Source organism: Oratosquilla oratoria, chromosome 2, assembly GCF_046742065.1.
Source record: "Oratosquilla oratoria isolate Oo_2021 chromosome 2, ASM4674206v1, whole genome shotgun sequence".
NCBI classification, from domain to species: Eukaryota; Metazoa; Arthropoda; class Malacostraca; order Stomatopoda; family Squillidae; genus Oratosquilla; species Oratosquilla oratoria.
In genome coordinates this window covers 90,073,213-90,090,927 of record NC_134778.1, presented here as the reverse complement: position 1 = coordinate 90,090,927, position 17,715 = coordinate 90,073,213, and the positions used below count along the sequence as shown (strand labels likewise).

The following is a 17,715-nucleotide window of genomic DNA, read 5'->3' as shown; positions in this document are numbered from 1 at the left end:
GTCTCATTTGTCATTATATATTTCGTTCAACATATATGGTTGAAATACTCGTATTTCAGATGATGAACGTATTGGGTTTACACAAGGTAGTTTACATGAGGGAAAAGTGAAGTCCCAAGAGAGAAGGGAGTTTATTTGTGAATATAAGAACAACCTGCTTGTAGCTCGTGTCAGTCATAAATGTTGCTGCCATTCTCAACATGAATATTTTATTTTACTTCTGGATGCTCGCTGGCCCAGCGTGTTCGAGCGTAAGAGGCACTGTCCTCGCCTCCTGAGAGGAGGGACTTCGCGACGTTAAACCGAATCACTCTAAGTAACAAAGGTTGATTACTCACTCGGAATTCCTTTGCCATATCGTATCCAAGCTGGAGATCTTTACACAACAGCTCCATTGGGAAACCCGGATCATATGTGCCGTTGAAGACGACGGGCGCCCCCGTCTCCCAGACGAAGGAATTCCCGGCACTCACTCGGATCGCGTCCCAGAACCGTTTCAGGTCGAGTCCGGACCGTTTAGCTGTCAAGCGAGACGGTGATGGAATGAAATTGAATATTCACTCATGGGACTCCTGTAAAAGTGGCAGCACAGTAGGCTAGCATGCTACTTGCTTCTGCCACTTCGTTTGTGTAGAAACGACTTCGTTTACAATATTCTAGACTTCCGCAAGAACATCTCAACAACGTGTCTAACATTTGTACGAGTTTAACTTCTCTTAGTTCGTCATTCAGCTTTTTGTTTTATGATCCAAAAGTAATGTGACATTTGGACATTTGAAAAATGAAATAATGTAACTGAAGTCATTTCTACTCAAACGACGTAGCATATGCAAGTAGCATGCTAACGAGAAATGCTTAGTGTGCAGCCATCTCAAATCTTGTAGAACTACTATTTCCTCCTACATACGACGTGGGAACTTTCCATGTTCGTATGTGTGATTCAAGTGTTACATTTGCGATTGACAACTATCACCCTCCTGGATGAGAGTTCAATGTGTGTGTGTGTGTGTGTGTGTGTGTGTGTGTGTGTGTGTGTGTGTGTGTGTGTGTGTGTGTGTGTGTGTGTGTCTGTGATTCAACATGGTCTTGGATCACGTGTTAGGCTCGTGACCGACAGCCATTTCCTTTTCGGAAGAGAGCTTAGAGCTCATATATGACCGATCCAATGGTAATACTGTGACCTTACACGCACACACACACCCAACTCCTCGCCCACGAGAGTGGGAGTACCAACTCGCGGCGCAGCGATACTGAAATTATTTCAGCCCTAGGCAGTATTCGAACCCGGACCGCCGTAATGGCGGCCGTGAACTCTACCACAGAGCCATCGTGTGTGCAATTCACCATGGTCTTGGATCACGTGTTGGACTCGTGATCGACAACTACTACCCTCCCGAAGGAGAGCTCAGAGCTCATTATGACCGATCTATGGATAATGCTGTGACCTCACACGCACACGCACACGCACACACCCAACTCCCTGCCCACGAGAGTTGGAATAACGACTCCCAGCGCAGAGATACTGAAATGATTTCAGCCCTGAGCGGGATTCGAACTCGGACCGCCGTAATGTCGGCCGCGATCGCTATCACCGCGCCATCGAGTCGTGTGTGTGTGTGTGTGTGTGTGTGTGTGTGTGTGTGTATTCACTTGGTCTTTGGATCACGTGTTGGACTCGTGATCGACAGCTATTTCCCTCCTGGAAGAGAGCTCAGAGCTCGTAGGTCCGATCTATGGGTAATGCTATGACCTTGCACACACACACACCCCCAACTCCCCGCCCACGAGAGTTGGAGTAACACCCCTCAGCGCTGCGATACTGATATTATTTCAGCCCCGGGCGAGAGTCGAACCCGGCCCTCCGTAGTGGCAGGCCAGAGCTCTAACCACAGCGCCATGTGTGTGTGTGTGTGTGTGTGTGTGTGTGTGTGTGTGTGTGTGTGTGTGTGTGTGTGTGTGTGTGTGTGTGTGTGCGTGTGTGTGTGTTTGCTTGATCCAGCCTCAATAATTACTTCAAAATTTAATAATTTATTGCCTCAAACTCCCAGAATGTCAAAACTTGCTCAAATTACCGGCAATGGTGTTCTGCCTGAGGGTCTGGATAACCTAAGGCATCACCCCGTTAGCTAGAAACTATCTTTTCTTTGACTCTTCCTCCTTCTCCTCTTTCTCTCTCTCTCTCTACCTTACGTCATTACATCAACAAGAACAACAACTATATTATAAACAACAACGATAATACCAACAACAGCTATAATATCAGCAACAGCAGCAAAGATAATATTTGCCTCCACACCTTCCTGGACTCCTGTGCGGACGTTTTGGCCCTGGATGATTCGGCCCCGGACGTTTCGGCCCCAAGAAATTGTCGACCCCGATCATTTCGGCTGTATTCATATACAGTACACCGTTTTTATCGTTTATATGATGTTGTGCAGTATGATATTGTGTTATGAAACAAAAATCACTAATATGTCAAGTGTTTAAAAGGATCTACAAAAATGAGGCCTAAACGTCCGGGGTTAACAATATCCTGAGGCCGAAGCATCCAGGGCCAAAACATCTGGTGCCAATACGTCCAGGACTAAGATATCCAGGGCTAAAACATCCAGGGCCAATACGTCCGGGACTAAAATATCCAGGGCTAAAACATCCGGGGCCAATACGTCCAGGACTAAAACACCCAGGGCCAATACGTCCGGGATGAAACATCCAGGGCCAAAATATCCTACATTTCTCTGGACTTACCCAGCATGAGAGCCTCAGCCATGGCAACAATGTGGACGCCCGCCAACATGTTGGACACCACCTTCACGAGCATAGCGGAACCAATCTCTCCCACATAGAAGATCTCGTTGAACGATGCCTGGTAACAAATGTGTTAATGATGGTTCATTATCCTGGGGGAATATTTGATCACATCCATTGTGTAATTACGCAAACTAAAACTATTTATACTTTTAGGGATATTATCCGTTGCTACTGGGATATCATTCGCACCAGCAAGCTTCTGTTATAGTACGATTCCTACCAGCAAGCTCATATTCCTACAATAACAAGACTGTTAAAAAGTACATTAGTCCCAAATACAATAAAACTTAGCCGCGATACACTAAAATGTGTGTGTGTATATATATATATATATATATATATATATATATATATATATATATATATATGTATATATACCGGGAAGTACTATCAATGAGTAAACTTATGAAATGAACCCGTGGGGCATATATTGTAGCATAATAACAAGAAATCATCTTTCCCCAACGAAATTCTCGAGCAACTTTCATCCAATTGTCCTGGGACATGATGATCCGGCACTTCACATTATTACTTCTACTACACTCTCCAGGCAAGCTATTTCTATCTATAGGTTGTGAGCCTCGCTGATGGGGTCTAAGTAATTCTTCTGATGAATCGCTGTGTGATGATCAAATCCAAGGTGCTGGGTATTACTTTGAAAGCTTCCCACAACCCCGGGACGGTCTTGAATATGTAGGAAGGTTTTTGCTCTTTTCGGGAAAAGGGTATTAAGAATGATTCCTGAAGACAGGATTCATGCTATAGTAGAACATCGCCTAGTAGGATACTAGATAATACTAGGAAACGTGCTCCGGCAGCGTCACTTCTAACAAAGCTTCGTTTTATAAAAGGTAACAGGTTTGATTTTGATACTGTGATGTTTGCCATGATTCCGACGACAATTAAAAATATCTTCACTTACTATGGTGAAACGCTGCAGATATATGTTTCTGTAATTCTTGAAGGAGTCACAGACTAATTATTTTGAACATAAAATGACTAGGAAAATAAACTAACTTATTTAGATATCTGTGACTGGGACATACCGTAGGAAATCCCATTTACATTGTCTTTAGATATTCAGCTAATTTACTGATTAACCAATTGTTTTTCCGTCTTGACCTTGTAGCAAACAGTCACCCCTTAATCACTACAGTCATCGGGGATTTCTCTCTACAAAACCGAACTGTCTTTTCCCTCACAGCCTATCATGGCCGCCGTCACATTGGCTACAAAACTACTACCCTGATACCCGTCTACTCACCTGCAAAATCGGCATCATTGCATCCGCAACAGCCTTATCACCGCCTATGTGAGCGACCATTTGCCCCTTCTTCAGTGCCTCTAGCCCTCCTGTGATAGGGGCTTCCAACACGTGGCCGCCTTTTGCAAGAGCTTCTTCATTAAACGCCTGAAAAAAAAAAAAAAAAAAAAAAAAAAAAAAAAAAAAAAACCGCGAAAGGTTAACGCATTGCTGAGTATCATAATCGACATAGAAAAAATCTTAGTAACCACATAGTGAGCACTGAAACTATCGGTTGCTTTAAGAGAAGTTTAGATAACTTTACGGATGGGGATGACAGATGGTAATGGACAGAGAACTGCCTAGTGTGGGCCTTATGGTCTCTTGCAGTCTCTTTCATTCCTATGTTTTTAGTTTGGCGTGAAAAAGAGAAGAAAAGAAATAGAGAACATGGAATGAAAATGCGAGAGACAAAGAGTTTAATGGATATTATGAAACTGATTTCTCCATATAAATGCAGTGAGCTGTGAAATAGCATTGGTGAAGTACTGTAATAGTAGAATTACATAACTATCTGGTGAGAGCATCAATCCCACGCTTTCCCTTCCTTTCGTCATGGGACCAGATAGGAATAGACTTTTGTTCTATTTGTGCTTTCCCTTTATTTCTACAACCTGTCAGAATGTCTTCACACACACACACACACACACACACACACACACACACACACACACACACACACACACACACACACACACACACACACACACACACACACGCACGCACGCACACACACACACACACACACACACACACACACACACGCACACACACACACACACACACACACACACACACACACACACACACACACACACACACACACACACACACACACACACACACACACACACACACACACACACACACACACACACACGTGTCGGCTGGCGCCTGTGGCTGCCAAGGGTCAGTGTGTTGACCCTCTCCCCCCTGCAGTTACTTTTAAGATCAGTGTGTGATGTTGTTCAAGCGTTGCTTCAAGTGAACGGATAATTTGGTCTATAGTGACACTCCTCACTGAGTGGCGATTATAATGTACGACCCACTAGTTAAGATGGCTACTCCTACCCGTCTACACTACAGTGCAGGCAAACTGTTTCAATTAAGATCAGGGTGTGGTTACCCTCCCTCACCTGTGATTAGACACCTCAAAGAACTTAGCCTATTTCGTAACCGTGGACGCAGAGCGGGACGCAACCATCATAGAAACATTAAGATAGTTAGAACGAGGAGAGTGAGAACAGTGTTCACGCCGAAGCCTGTCACGGAACGCAGGATCATTGAGGTCCCAAGATAAGTATGATTTACCTTCCTTTTTTGTCTAACGTGACCTCTCTGTATAACAAAGTTGATGAACTCACTACCACTGTTTTGTCACTTAATGTGGGTGTAGTTGCAGTTACAGAAGCATGGCAAATAGTGCCCGAAATTTGCCAAATTGAGAATTACGTACTTCATCATAACCTCAGAAACGAGAGGAGAGGAGGTGGGGTGGCCGTCTACTCCCTGAAAGTTTTAAATGCCTCGGAGTTACCAGTCGACAACCCTGTAGGCCTAGAAACCACATGGTTGCGGTTAACCCCACCCTCACACCCTCGCCACGCAACCTCCATCATTCTGTGTTGTATATCACCCTCCACGAGCTCCATCGGCCGACGCTTTGGTGGAACACATTATTAGTACAGCAGATAGTCTCAGGGCCAAATTCCCCAGTGCTAGGTTGGTCCTATGTGGGGATTTCAATGAGTTAGAGACCAATGATATTCAAGAACATCTACATATATCACAACACGTCAACTTCCCCACATATGGCGCCAACACGCTTGACCTTATTCTCAGTGACATGAGTGAACTGTACCTCCCCCCGCAACCCCTCCCCCCTGTTGGTCGGTCCATCCACACTGCCCGGTATCTACACCCAAAGAGGGCATATACACCCGTAGACTTACCCATCAAACTTTATCGTGAATTTGCTCGCGAACTTGTCATCTCGATCTGTTCAATAATCAACGCCTCATTTAAGCAGAGCAAATGTCCCACAGATTGGAAGACAGGCTTCATTATTTCCATCCCCAAATCTTCCAATCCCCAATCCTTTAGTGATCTCAGACCCATTACTATCACTTCCATCCCTAGTCTTATCTGTGAGGATTTTGTCTTCGAGTGGGCATACTCCACCACTCACTATCTTACCAGTTTCCTTGACTTTATCTATAAAAATCTCGAGCAGCGCAAGACTTCAGTTGTGTTCATTGATTTCAAAAAAGCCTTCGATCTTGTAGGTTATACCACTATCATCACCAAAGCCATCCACCTAGGCCTCCCAACGTTCTTGGTGGCTTGGCTGTCTGACTTCCTGACGGACCGTTGTCAAGCTGTCAGATATCAGGGACACGTCTCTGCAGTCCAGCATCTCTCCTGTGGGGTACCCCAGGGAACAAGAGTGGGGCCACTGTGTGGAAATATGTTGATGACTACACGGTGGGGATCCCTGTGTCCAACACTCACCTGAACTACGACCCACTGCAGGACACACTGGACAAACTACACACATGGACAGTGCACAACAAAGTCTCCATCAACCACAAGAAAACTGTGGTAATGCATTTCCACACCTCCAACGACGTTATCCCCCCTCCCCTGCTGACAATTGATGGCCTACCCCTGCAAGTGGTCTAGTCCACTAAGCTGCTGGGGATTATCATCGACAAGTTGACCTGGAAGGAGAACACCGCCTGTCGTGAGGCGATGCGCGGTGTCTTTGTTTGTACCGCGGGTTGAGCCGTCCTTTTTCGGGTCGCGCATCTGCGCAGCTGGCCACGCCCCCAAGCCAGGTCGCGTCGCCGGGTCAGAGTGTGATTGGCACAGGTCATTTTGCACACGATCCGTAGCGACCGCGATTGACTGCGGATTTGCGCACGGCCTATGGGCATAGCGCTCATACCTCGCGACACAAGCGGGGACACACTTCTTCGGCATCGTCCTCACAGTGAGTACCATCTCCTTAGCTTGCTCTCGCTAATCAGAGTACAAATAGTTAATTATTTTGCCTCCGTACACACGCACATAATAAAAGTACAAAACAACAACGGTGTTTTTGTCAGCCTACACACCCGCTCGATTATCCTACCATACGCCAACACCATCAGGGCAGCCTCCTACAAGCTGTATATGCTGCGTCGACTGAGTTTATTAGGGGCACAGGCTGAAGATCTCAAGACCATCTACACTTCCTTCATTTTACCCAAGTTGATGTACGCATCCCCCTCTTGGGACTCCTCTCTCACTATGACGCAGCAGCGTCAGCTGGAGAAAGTGCAGAAAAGAGCCTGTCGCACAATCCTTGGCAAAGATTACACCACCTACCAGCACGCTCTCACCACACTGGGACTACCCACCCTTGCTGACCGCTATCTTCAGAGTTTGAGGTCGTTTGCGGTCACCCTGGTCAAACATCCTCGGCACCGGAACCTACTACCTCCTCAGGTACCTCGTCCACGGTGCCAGGTGCGGCACCATAATTCCATCAAGCCGATCAGAGCACGTACCGACCGGTATAAGAAGAGCCCCATACCGACATTTGTGGACTTAATCAACAACTAGAATTAACATTGTTGTACTACATACCTATTACGTAGCCTGCTGTTTTATTTGTCTAGTTTTCGAATGCTTGTAACGTCTTCTCACTGTCATAGTTTTATATTGTTATAATCTTGTAGGATGTATATTTTCAGCAGAAATGCTGCTATACCCAATAAACCGTAAATTATTATTATCATTACACACACACACACACACACACACACACACACACACACACACACACACACACACACACACACACACACACACACACACACACACACGATTCGGTGGCGCAGCGGTTAGAGTTCCCGGCCCCCACTACGGCGGTTCTGGTTCGAATCCCGCATTGGGCTGAAATATTTTCAGTATCGTTACGCCGCGAGTCGTTACTCCAACTTTCGTAGGCCGGGAGTTGGGTGTGTGTGTGTGTGCGTGTAAGGTCACAGCATAACCCATGGATCGGTCATATATGAGCTCTGAGCTCTCTTCCGTGAGGGAAATAGCTGTCGATCACGAGTCCAACACGTGATCCGAGACCATGGTGAGTCACACACACACACACACACACACACACACACACACACACACACACACACACACACACACACACACACACACACACACACACACACACACACACACACACACACACACACACACACACACACACACACACACACACACACACACACACACACACACACACACACACACACACACACGCACGCATACGCACACACACCCCTGCTTCACCCGGTCGTGATCCCTTGTTACCATATAGTCCTCTTGCTGAGGGGGGTCCTGTGTGCACTGTAAGGTCCCCTAAATCACTCAACAGATTTATGTTATGGGTCACCCCAGGTGCAAAAAAAACTTGGGTAGACATGGTGAATCATGGTAGCAACTTGGGAAATCATTAGTTTGTAAATGCCCCTAAACGTTACCGAGAGCCGAAAAACAAGGATTTTCAATTTACATAATGAAAGTTATAAACCATATAAAAAGTATCAAAAGAGCTGCATCTTGTGTTTCTCAAACGTTGTTGTGTTTATACACATTACATATAGTGCCTTTCATGAAATTTAATGTGGACATTTAGCATAAAAATGTCAAAAACGACATAAAATATATCAGTTTAATTAAAAGACCATGCAAAATAATTCTGACCAAGTTCCTTTTGATATCTAACAATGTAGCATTTTGATTACTTTTTCATATTACACACATATAGTCATATTATGTGTATTACAGAATTCAGACAATTCAAATTGTACCAAGCAATTCACATTGTATGCAGTAGAACACAAGTAAAAATGCATTGTTAAAAAATTCCATCTTAATGAATCATTCATGTTTTCTCAGGCACATTCAAACAGATTATAGTCCATTGGGGTTCATGCATTGTGATATGTCAGACTGACATTTACAAAATACACAGCATGGGGCAAGATTATGCCTACATACACATCGGTTTGCTGCACATTTCTGGCAGGAACAGGTGAAGGCAATGTCATCTGGCAGCATGTGAATGTTGATGTCTGGCATTAACAAACCATCCACTTCTATGAAGCTGTATTGTAGTGGACAAAGAGAGGTTCCGTTGAGGCAGTTCATCTGTATGTGTGCAGTATAAAAGCTTCTACGAATATGCTGCAAGGTGGCACGATAATTTGAGGAAGCTGATCAATCGTTACAGCCTTACTTTGACGATACATCTGGTATCTCAGTTCATCCATTGTTTTGCATGATGATCCTGGCTTCAACACCTGAACCAAGTATGCCTCTGTTTTTGTCATGAAAACTTCAATGGAAGGATCATTAGGATTTAGTCCAAACCCTTGTAGGAAGCTTAGTGAGTTTGCTTTCAGGGCACCTGCTTTGATACCGAACTTACTTGTTGTGTCACAGCCTGTGAGGGTATGGACTGCCGGGAGTACATCACACAGGGGCCCAATCTTCTGTGCAAGTGTGTGAAGAGGAATGTACCTTGTAGAGTCGCCGACATCAGCTCTCATCCAAAGCTCAGCTAGCCCATGCTGGCAGAGCATTTGCCAGTGATAAAGTGCAATAACAAGCACATCTGTATCTGCAGATAAAACACATATCCTCTTGGTTCCAGTTATTGTTGCCTGTACTGCATGGGGGACCAGTCTGACATCAGCCTCCTCAATGGCAATATCAAGTTGTGGTAGATCAACCTCTAGTTCATCACGGGTGAGTTGGCAGTGCTGTGTGCCCAAGTCGTCGGTGCTTTTCATGCCTCTAATTACAACATCTGGTCAGTTGGATTCATGGTGAGTCTTCAGCCATTCAGAAAAAAGTTTCTGGAGTTTTGTTTTGTTTGATGCTGAGGCCCAGAAGGATTCCATTGAGACTGGCAAAGGAAATGATTCATTCAAGGCACTGATCTCTATGCCTCTGCCAGTGGTCCTTCTGGATCTTTCTGAATCCTTTACTGAACCTTCTACATAGCTGTCAAAGACAAAATCAATGCTTTTTGGATTTTTGCAAATGTTGAAGATCATGTTCCAAAGATGCTCACACAGTTCTCCAAAGGATTTCACATTTTTAGTCCTGATGCGTCTCATATATGCCATAACATCAACAATATAGGTTGTTGGAAATGTGTAGTCCCACTGAGAGGGATGTATGTAGTCTTCTGCAGCTAACACCTTCTCAAGTTCTATTATGAGTGAACTTTTGGTGGGCTTCGTCATATACCCATCACCATCTATGAGGCTGCTTGTCGGCAGTAGGTCATATCGAAAAACTTCTTTCATGTCACATCCCCTGACCCGAGCTATGTTTAATATCTTCTGTGCATTTCTGTTCTTTTTCTGACTGAACTATCAAACTTGCCATGTCATTATGATACCGAAGAAGTTCATCATAGCTAATAGTGAGGCCAAATCGATGAGAGTAGAACTTTTGCAAGCCTCATGTATAGCTTGAGCATTCATGGTGTGTAGAGGTGTTCTTTACCTACAATGATGGACATTGTAGTAGAGTATCTGGTACAGTGCAATCATTCGTCTCCTTATCCTGTGAGATATAGTAGACTGACCATCATCATCTTCACTATCAACATCATCAGCCATCAGTCCTTCAACTTGTGGGAATTGATTGGGATCAAACTGGAATAAGACTTCGAGGAACTTCAACGCTACAGGAGGTATAACAATGCTGTTCCATGACGTCTCCAGGTCGTTTGCATCACAAAATTTGTCTTTCAGGTGGAAATCTTCTGCCATCAATGCTACCCGAATCATTTTGGCACAAGCAGTAGTGGGATCAATAGATCGTATTGTGTCCGTCATGTCCTCTACTGATGTGGTATCCTTCAAGAACACCATACCAGACTTGTTTGGCTCTCTTGGAAATTAAATCGATGTTTCCCTTGTAATGATGACAAAGCAAGATGCGTAGTTCCCTATTACTAAAGGTGCATTGTACTTCACTACCAAGCACATTTGCCATGTCTCTAATGTCACAAAGAGGATACCCAACACCTTTAAGGAGATTAGCATCTACAGAAGCAATAAGTTCATGAAATACCTTCATTTTTGAAGAAACTTCTTGTTGGGGGTCACTACATTCTGTGTCTTTCTCATATCTACGGATGTATGACCTGATACAGTTTTTGTGACACAGCAAATCAGCTCCAAATGCGATTCCACCAACCAGAGCTGCCTTGAGGGAGTACGCTAAGCGTGCGGCCTACCAGGGTGGAGTCATATGGGGTCAGGCGACTGCCTCAAATCCAGAAACCAGTACCCCTGCTGACTGGGGTTGAATTCAAAGTGAAGAGGTGTGGAAAATACATTGGACAACCCTTCCATCAATAGCTGCATGCTACCAGGAATTAGCCAAATGCTGTTGTAAGAAATACTGCCTCAAGAGGTGCAAATGTTTCCGCGCCGGACTTTCTTGTACCGCTCTATGCAGCTGTGTTTGTGACCAGTAATGTTGTAGTGAACCGAGGTCAATTCTCGAACATTTGACAGAAGATTTTGAATAATTTGTGTGCAAATAGCGTGTGCAAATAGCGTGTGCAAATAGCGTGTGCAAAAACAATACACGAATTTAAGGACAAACCAGACATGGCGAGATAGAGACGGGAAACCACCAGCATAGCTCTCCTTCCCGTAAGATGCAACTAAATAAGTACTAGGTAAACACACACACACGCACACACACACACACACACACACACACACACACACACACACACACACACACACACACACACACACACACACACACACACACACACACACACACACACACACACACACACACACACACACACACACACACACACACACACACACACACACACACACACACACACACACACACACACACACACACACACACACACACACACACACACATATATACACACATATATATATATATATATATATATGTATACATACATATATATATATATATATACATACATATATATACATATATATACATATACATACATATATATACATATATATATATATATGTATATATTATATATGTTTATATATATATGTATGTGTATATATATACTCGTATATATGTATATATATGTATATATATGTATATACATATATACACTGTATGTATATGTATATATATGAATATATACATACATATATATATGTATATATATATATATATAAACATATATATATATATATATATATATATATATATATATATATACGAGGTCCATTCAAAAAGTATCCGACCTTGGTCCATAAAGAGATTTTTTGTACATTTCAAAACTTTTATTCAATCACCTTCAAAGTACTCCCCTTGGGAGTGCACAAACTTCTCCCAGCGGTGCTGCCACTGCTGGTAACATCTCTGGAATGCCAAAATTGGAATGTTGTAGAGCTCTGCCGTCGTTTTTCTCATAATTTCCTCTCTCGACTCAAAGCGCTTCCCTTTAAGGGTTGTTTTCAGTTTAAGAAAGAGCCAGAAGTCACAAGGTGCCACGTCTGGAGAGTAGGGAGGGTGCCGAACAAGTGGAGTATTGTTTTTGGCCAGGTAAGCTTGGATCAGGTGGGCAGAATGAGCAGGTGCATTGTCATGGTGAAGTTGCCAGGTGTGCGCAGCCCACATTTGCGTTCGTTTTCGTCGCACAGCATCGCGAAGGTGTCGCATAACTTCCAGATAATACTCCTTATTAATTGTTTGTCCTGCTGGTGCATATTCATGATGCGCAATACCACTGGAGTCAAAAAAACATGTCAACACTACCTTGACGTTGCTCCGAACCTGTCGTGCTTTATTTGGTCTTGGTGATGTCTGATGCTTCCATTGTGATGACTGAAATTTTGTTTCCGGGTCGTATCCATACACCCATGTCTCATCACCAGTGATGATGGTCTTCATGAAGTCAGAATCACTGTTAGCACAGTCAAGCAGGTCTTGTGCAATTTCCAGGCGGAGTTGTTTCTGCTGTTCCACCAGCAATTTTGGAACAAATTTTGCAGACACTCGTCGCATGGCCAAATCTTCGTTTAAAATTGTATGAATTGATCCTGTGCTTATTCCTACTTCTCCGACAATCTCGTTGATGGTTATACGACGGTCGTCCTCCACTATTCGACGAACATTCGCAATGAATTCTTCGTTTCTGCTGGTGGATGGCCTGCCAGACCGTGGCTTGCTCTCAACTGAGGTTTGTCCTTGCTTGAAGCGGTTATACCACTCCTTTGTCTGTGTTATTCCCATGGCTTCATCGCCAAAGGCTTGCTGAATCTTCTGGATAGTTTGCACTTGCGTATCACCAAGCTTGTGGCAGAACTTAATGCAATAGCGCTGCTCGATGCGCTCCGACATGTTGCGTAAGGACGATAATCCGACGAGTACGTACTGGATGACTGCACTCTAACCTTAACAGGTGGGAACCGGCGTGCACTACAGCTTTTAAAATTTCCACGCATGCGCAGTAAGGGTGCCGTCAACTACCACAAAAATGGATTCCTGAATGGTAAATTATTTTTCCTTTTATGGACCAAGGTCGGATACTTTTTTAATGGACCTCGTACATATATGTATTGAAATTTGGCAAGTGTTTAATGAGGAAAGATTCAACTATCTTTCTCCTGAAGCTACAATTAGATTTATAAATTATTTCTTTCCTCATTAAACACTTGCCAAATTTCAATACATCTAAAGGACAATGGTCACCTGATTGTATAACAACTTTTGCTGTGAATAAAATATTACCATTACCGAATCCGCCCCACCTCGGACACGTCACAGCAAAACCTGTTAAGTTAGCGTAGACACACCAGCAAGCCTTTTCGTGCTAAGTGACAAACGTACATTTACTTACAGGTGCAAGAGGGTTTATTTATACACGCACTGATTTATGAAAAACTACGGTTTAATATTTCAGTAATACATTTTGGGAACTTACCGGTCACCTTTGTTTTAACCTGCGTAGAGCAGTGCCAGCTCTACTAGATGAAGACTAGAACAGCAAGCTCAGTATATGTACTATACTTGTCAGAGGACTTTGGTGAGTTTGGTGTGATAGCAAGATGGGTGACACATCTAGGGCGAACTAGGCATGTAAATGGCAATCGGCCAGTCACCGTAGAAAAGGATTGGAGCCCTTACTACGTATTTATCCAAGATTAACTATGGAGCAAAACCAAAGAGTAAATGAAGTGAACAGCGTGAATGGGAGTCTTTTTCCAGAAAGGAGGGAGATAACCTCGCTCGGTCGGGAACATAGTGTACAGCAGGCGGTTTATGATCGTTATCCGGCGACTGTTGTAACCAAAGAAAAGTTGAGAATGGCTACGTGGAATGTCCGAACATTACACCAAGCAGGGAAATATTATGGGGTATGGAGAGAAATGAACAGAATGAAGATAGATGTTATGGGGCTTAGTGAGGTTAGGTGGCCAGGAGTGGGAAAGGTGAAAAATGAGCATGGAGTATTTGTATATTCTGGAGGAGAAGGAGCTGAAAAAGGGGTAGGAATAATGATGAACAAAAAGGTTGCTAGTACTATGAAGGGATTCTGGGCGGTGTCAGACAGAGTGCTCTTGGTAAAACTTAGGGGAAAACCTTTTGACATATGTTTAATACAGGTGTATGCTCCCACAGCAGAAGCAGAGGAAAGGATAGTAGATGATTTCTATGATAAGTTAGATCAAGCAATGGAACAATGTGGAAATCAAGAGGTTAAGATAGTTATGGGTGATGTAAATGCAAAAGTGGGTTCAGGTGGAGAAGAAGAGGTTGTGGGGCCATTTGGGTTAGGAGAGAGAAATGACAGGGGAGAAAGATGGATAAGCTGGTGCATAGAACATCAACAAATAGTAATGAATACGTGGTTTAGGCAACATTCGCGAAGGCTATGGACATGGAAGGCACCAGGATATACAGCAAGAAATCAAATAGACTATTTTACTATCAACAGAAGATTTAGAAATGCAGTGATAAAGGTAAAAACATACCCAGGAGCAGATTGTAATAGTGATCATGTGCCAGTTGTTGCAGATATTAGAATAAAATTGAAGAAATTAAGAAAGGAGATGGGGAAACCGAGAAGAGAAGTAAGTGTGTTGAGGAAGGACGAAGACTTGAAACAGGTATTTGGTTACAGTAGAAAATAAATATGAAGTGCTACGAGAAGAAGGGGATGTAAATGATCCGGGGTTTCAGTGTCAAAGGTTATGTGAAGCAATAGAAGAGGGAAATAAAAAAGTACTTCCTAAAAATAGAAAGAGGAGGAAAAACAAATGGATAACAGAGGAAATATTCGAACTTTAGCGAAGAGAAGCTAAAAATAGAGATAGAAATGAATATAGAGAACTTAATAGACAAATAAAAAAGAAGTGTATAGATGCCAAGGAGAGTTGGCTTGATGAACAATGTAGGGAAATTGAGGACCTTGAAAAAAGGGATTCAAAAATGATGTATGATAAGATTAGAGAAATTACCAAGAGAAAAGGGAGTAATGGGGGGGCAATCAAAGATAGAGAAGGAAAGGTTTTAATGGACGAGGAAGATATTAAACATAGATGGGAGGAGTATGTAAGAGACCTATTTGAGGACGACAGACAAGAAGGAGAAGAGGAAAATTATAGATATCTAGATGGGGAAGAAATAATGGAAGAGGAAGTGAAATTTGCAATGAAGAAAATGAAAAAAGGGAAAGCCATGGGTGAGGATGGTGTGATGATTGAAATGTTAGAGGCATTAGGGGATTTTGCAATAAGAAAATTCACTAGTCTAATAAACCAAATTTACGAAAAGGGTACAATAACGGAACATATGTGTAACTCGATTTTTATATCACTACCAAAGATAAACGGAACAATGGAATGTAGTAAACATCGCAGTCAGTATCATGAGTCAAATAACTAAAATTATATTAAGGATAGTTTTAAATAGAATAAGAAATAAAGTGAGAGAACAAGTTTCATGGGTGCAATTTGGTTTCATAGAAGGGAAAGGAACAGCAAATGCAATTTTTATAATAAGAACGATTATGGAGACGATAATAGAAAAACAACAAAATGTATATCTTTGCTTTGTTGACTACGAGAAGGCGTTTGATAGGGTAAGACATGAGGATTTGATAAATATTTTGGAAAGAGTGGATATAAATAGCAAATACATGAGTATCATCAGAAATTTGTATTGGAAACAAAGAGCAGCAGTAAGGGTACGGGGAGGAAGAACAGAATTTCAAGCTATAAAGAGGGGAGTGCGTCAAGGCTGTGTTATGTCTCCAGATTTATCTAAATTATATGGGGAGATGATCCTTAGGGAATTAGAGGGAATGGAAGGGATTAAAATTGGAGGATTTAATATAAATCATATCAGATATGCTGATGACACGGTATTGGTGGCTGACTCAGAAGAAAAACTGCAACATCTATTGAATGTAACCGTAAGAGCTAGTGAGGAGAAAGGTTTAAATGTAAATATGGAGAAAACTAAAGTACTAGTGGCTAGTAAAACAGATCCACCAAGAGTGCAAGTACAAATATCAGGGAGAAGAATAGAACAAGTAACCAAATTTTCGTACCTGGGAAGCGTATTGTAGATGTGAAAAAGAAATAAAATCAAGGATAACGATAGCTAAAAGCACGTTTCAGAAAATGAAAGGGGTTTTAACAAACAAGAAAATGTCTACAGATATAAGGAGAAGAACAGTTAAAACATTTATATGGTCAACACTATTATATGGTTCAGAAGCGTGGACAATCAGCAAAAAATTGCAGGAAAACTTAGAAGCAGCAGAAATGTGGATATGAAGACGAGTATTAAGAGTACCATGGACAGCGAAGAAAACAAATGAAGAAGTATTGAGAGAAATGGAGACAGATAGGGAATTGATGACAACAATAAGGAAAAGACAGTTGCGATTCTTAGGACATATAATGAGGAGGGAAGGGTTGGAAGAGGTGGTGATGACGGGAATGGTGGAGGGAAGGAGAGCAAGAGGAAAGCAGAGGGGGAAGTATATGGACGGGCTGATGAGGGCGACGGGAAAACAACTCAAACCAGCACAGATGTTACAAGTAACTAGGGACCGTGAACGGTGGCGCTCCATGGTTGCCGAAGTCCAAGAGGATATGGCACGACGGTAAGGTAAGGTAAGATTCTCTAAACGTAGATACTTTAGAAATTTGAAAATCTCAACTTAAAGGCCTTCTGAACCGAAGACGTGATCCCTTGGTTAGAGGTTTCCAAAAAAGAGAGGTCTTTCTTCGTCCTGAGCTCAGGGTAATCTGATTACTGTTCCGACGTTAGTGAGCACAGTATTCCAAGGGACTCTTACGAGTTCGAAAAGAGCTCAGAAGGCCACGGGTTAATATTTACTTTAAGCAATTTCTCAAAGTTAATTCCCGATTTATTAAACCAAAATTGTTACATAGATTTAATAAACAAAATAAAGAGGAGGGGAGTTTAATCATATCTTATTCAAAGTTACGATAGGCGTTGTTCGAAGATTCAGAAAAGGCTCCTGAATTGAA

The 17,715-nt window shown here is 42.7% G+C and overlaps 1 protein-coding gene across 1 annotated transcript in view; it reads right to left on the bottom strand.

Moving 5' to 3' along the window:
* Window positions 1-17,715, bottom strand: part of LOC143041081 (2-hydroxy-3-oxopropionate reductase-like) — a 29,659-nt gene that overhangs the window by 879 nt on the left and 11,065 nt on the right. Inside the window, exons 5-7 of the mRNA XM_076212766.1 lie at window positions 4,076-4,222; window positions 2,749-2,866; window positions 339-520 (exon numbers count right to left, since the gene is read on the bottom strand). Coding sequence (XP_076068881.1) covers window positions 339-520; window positions 2,749-2,866; window positions 4,076-4,222 — 447 coding nt within the window. The remainder of the gene's footprint in view (window positions 1-338; window positions 521-2,748; window positions 2,867-4,075; window positions 4,223-17,715) is intronic.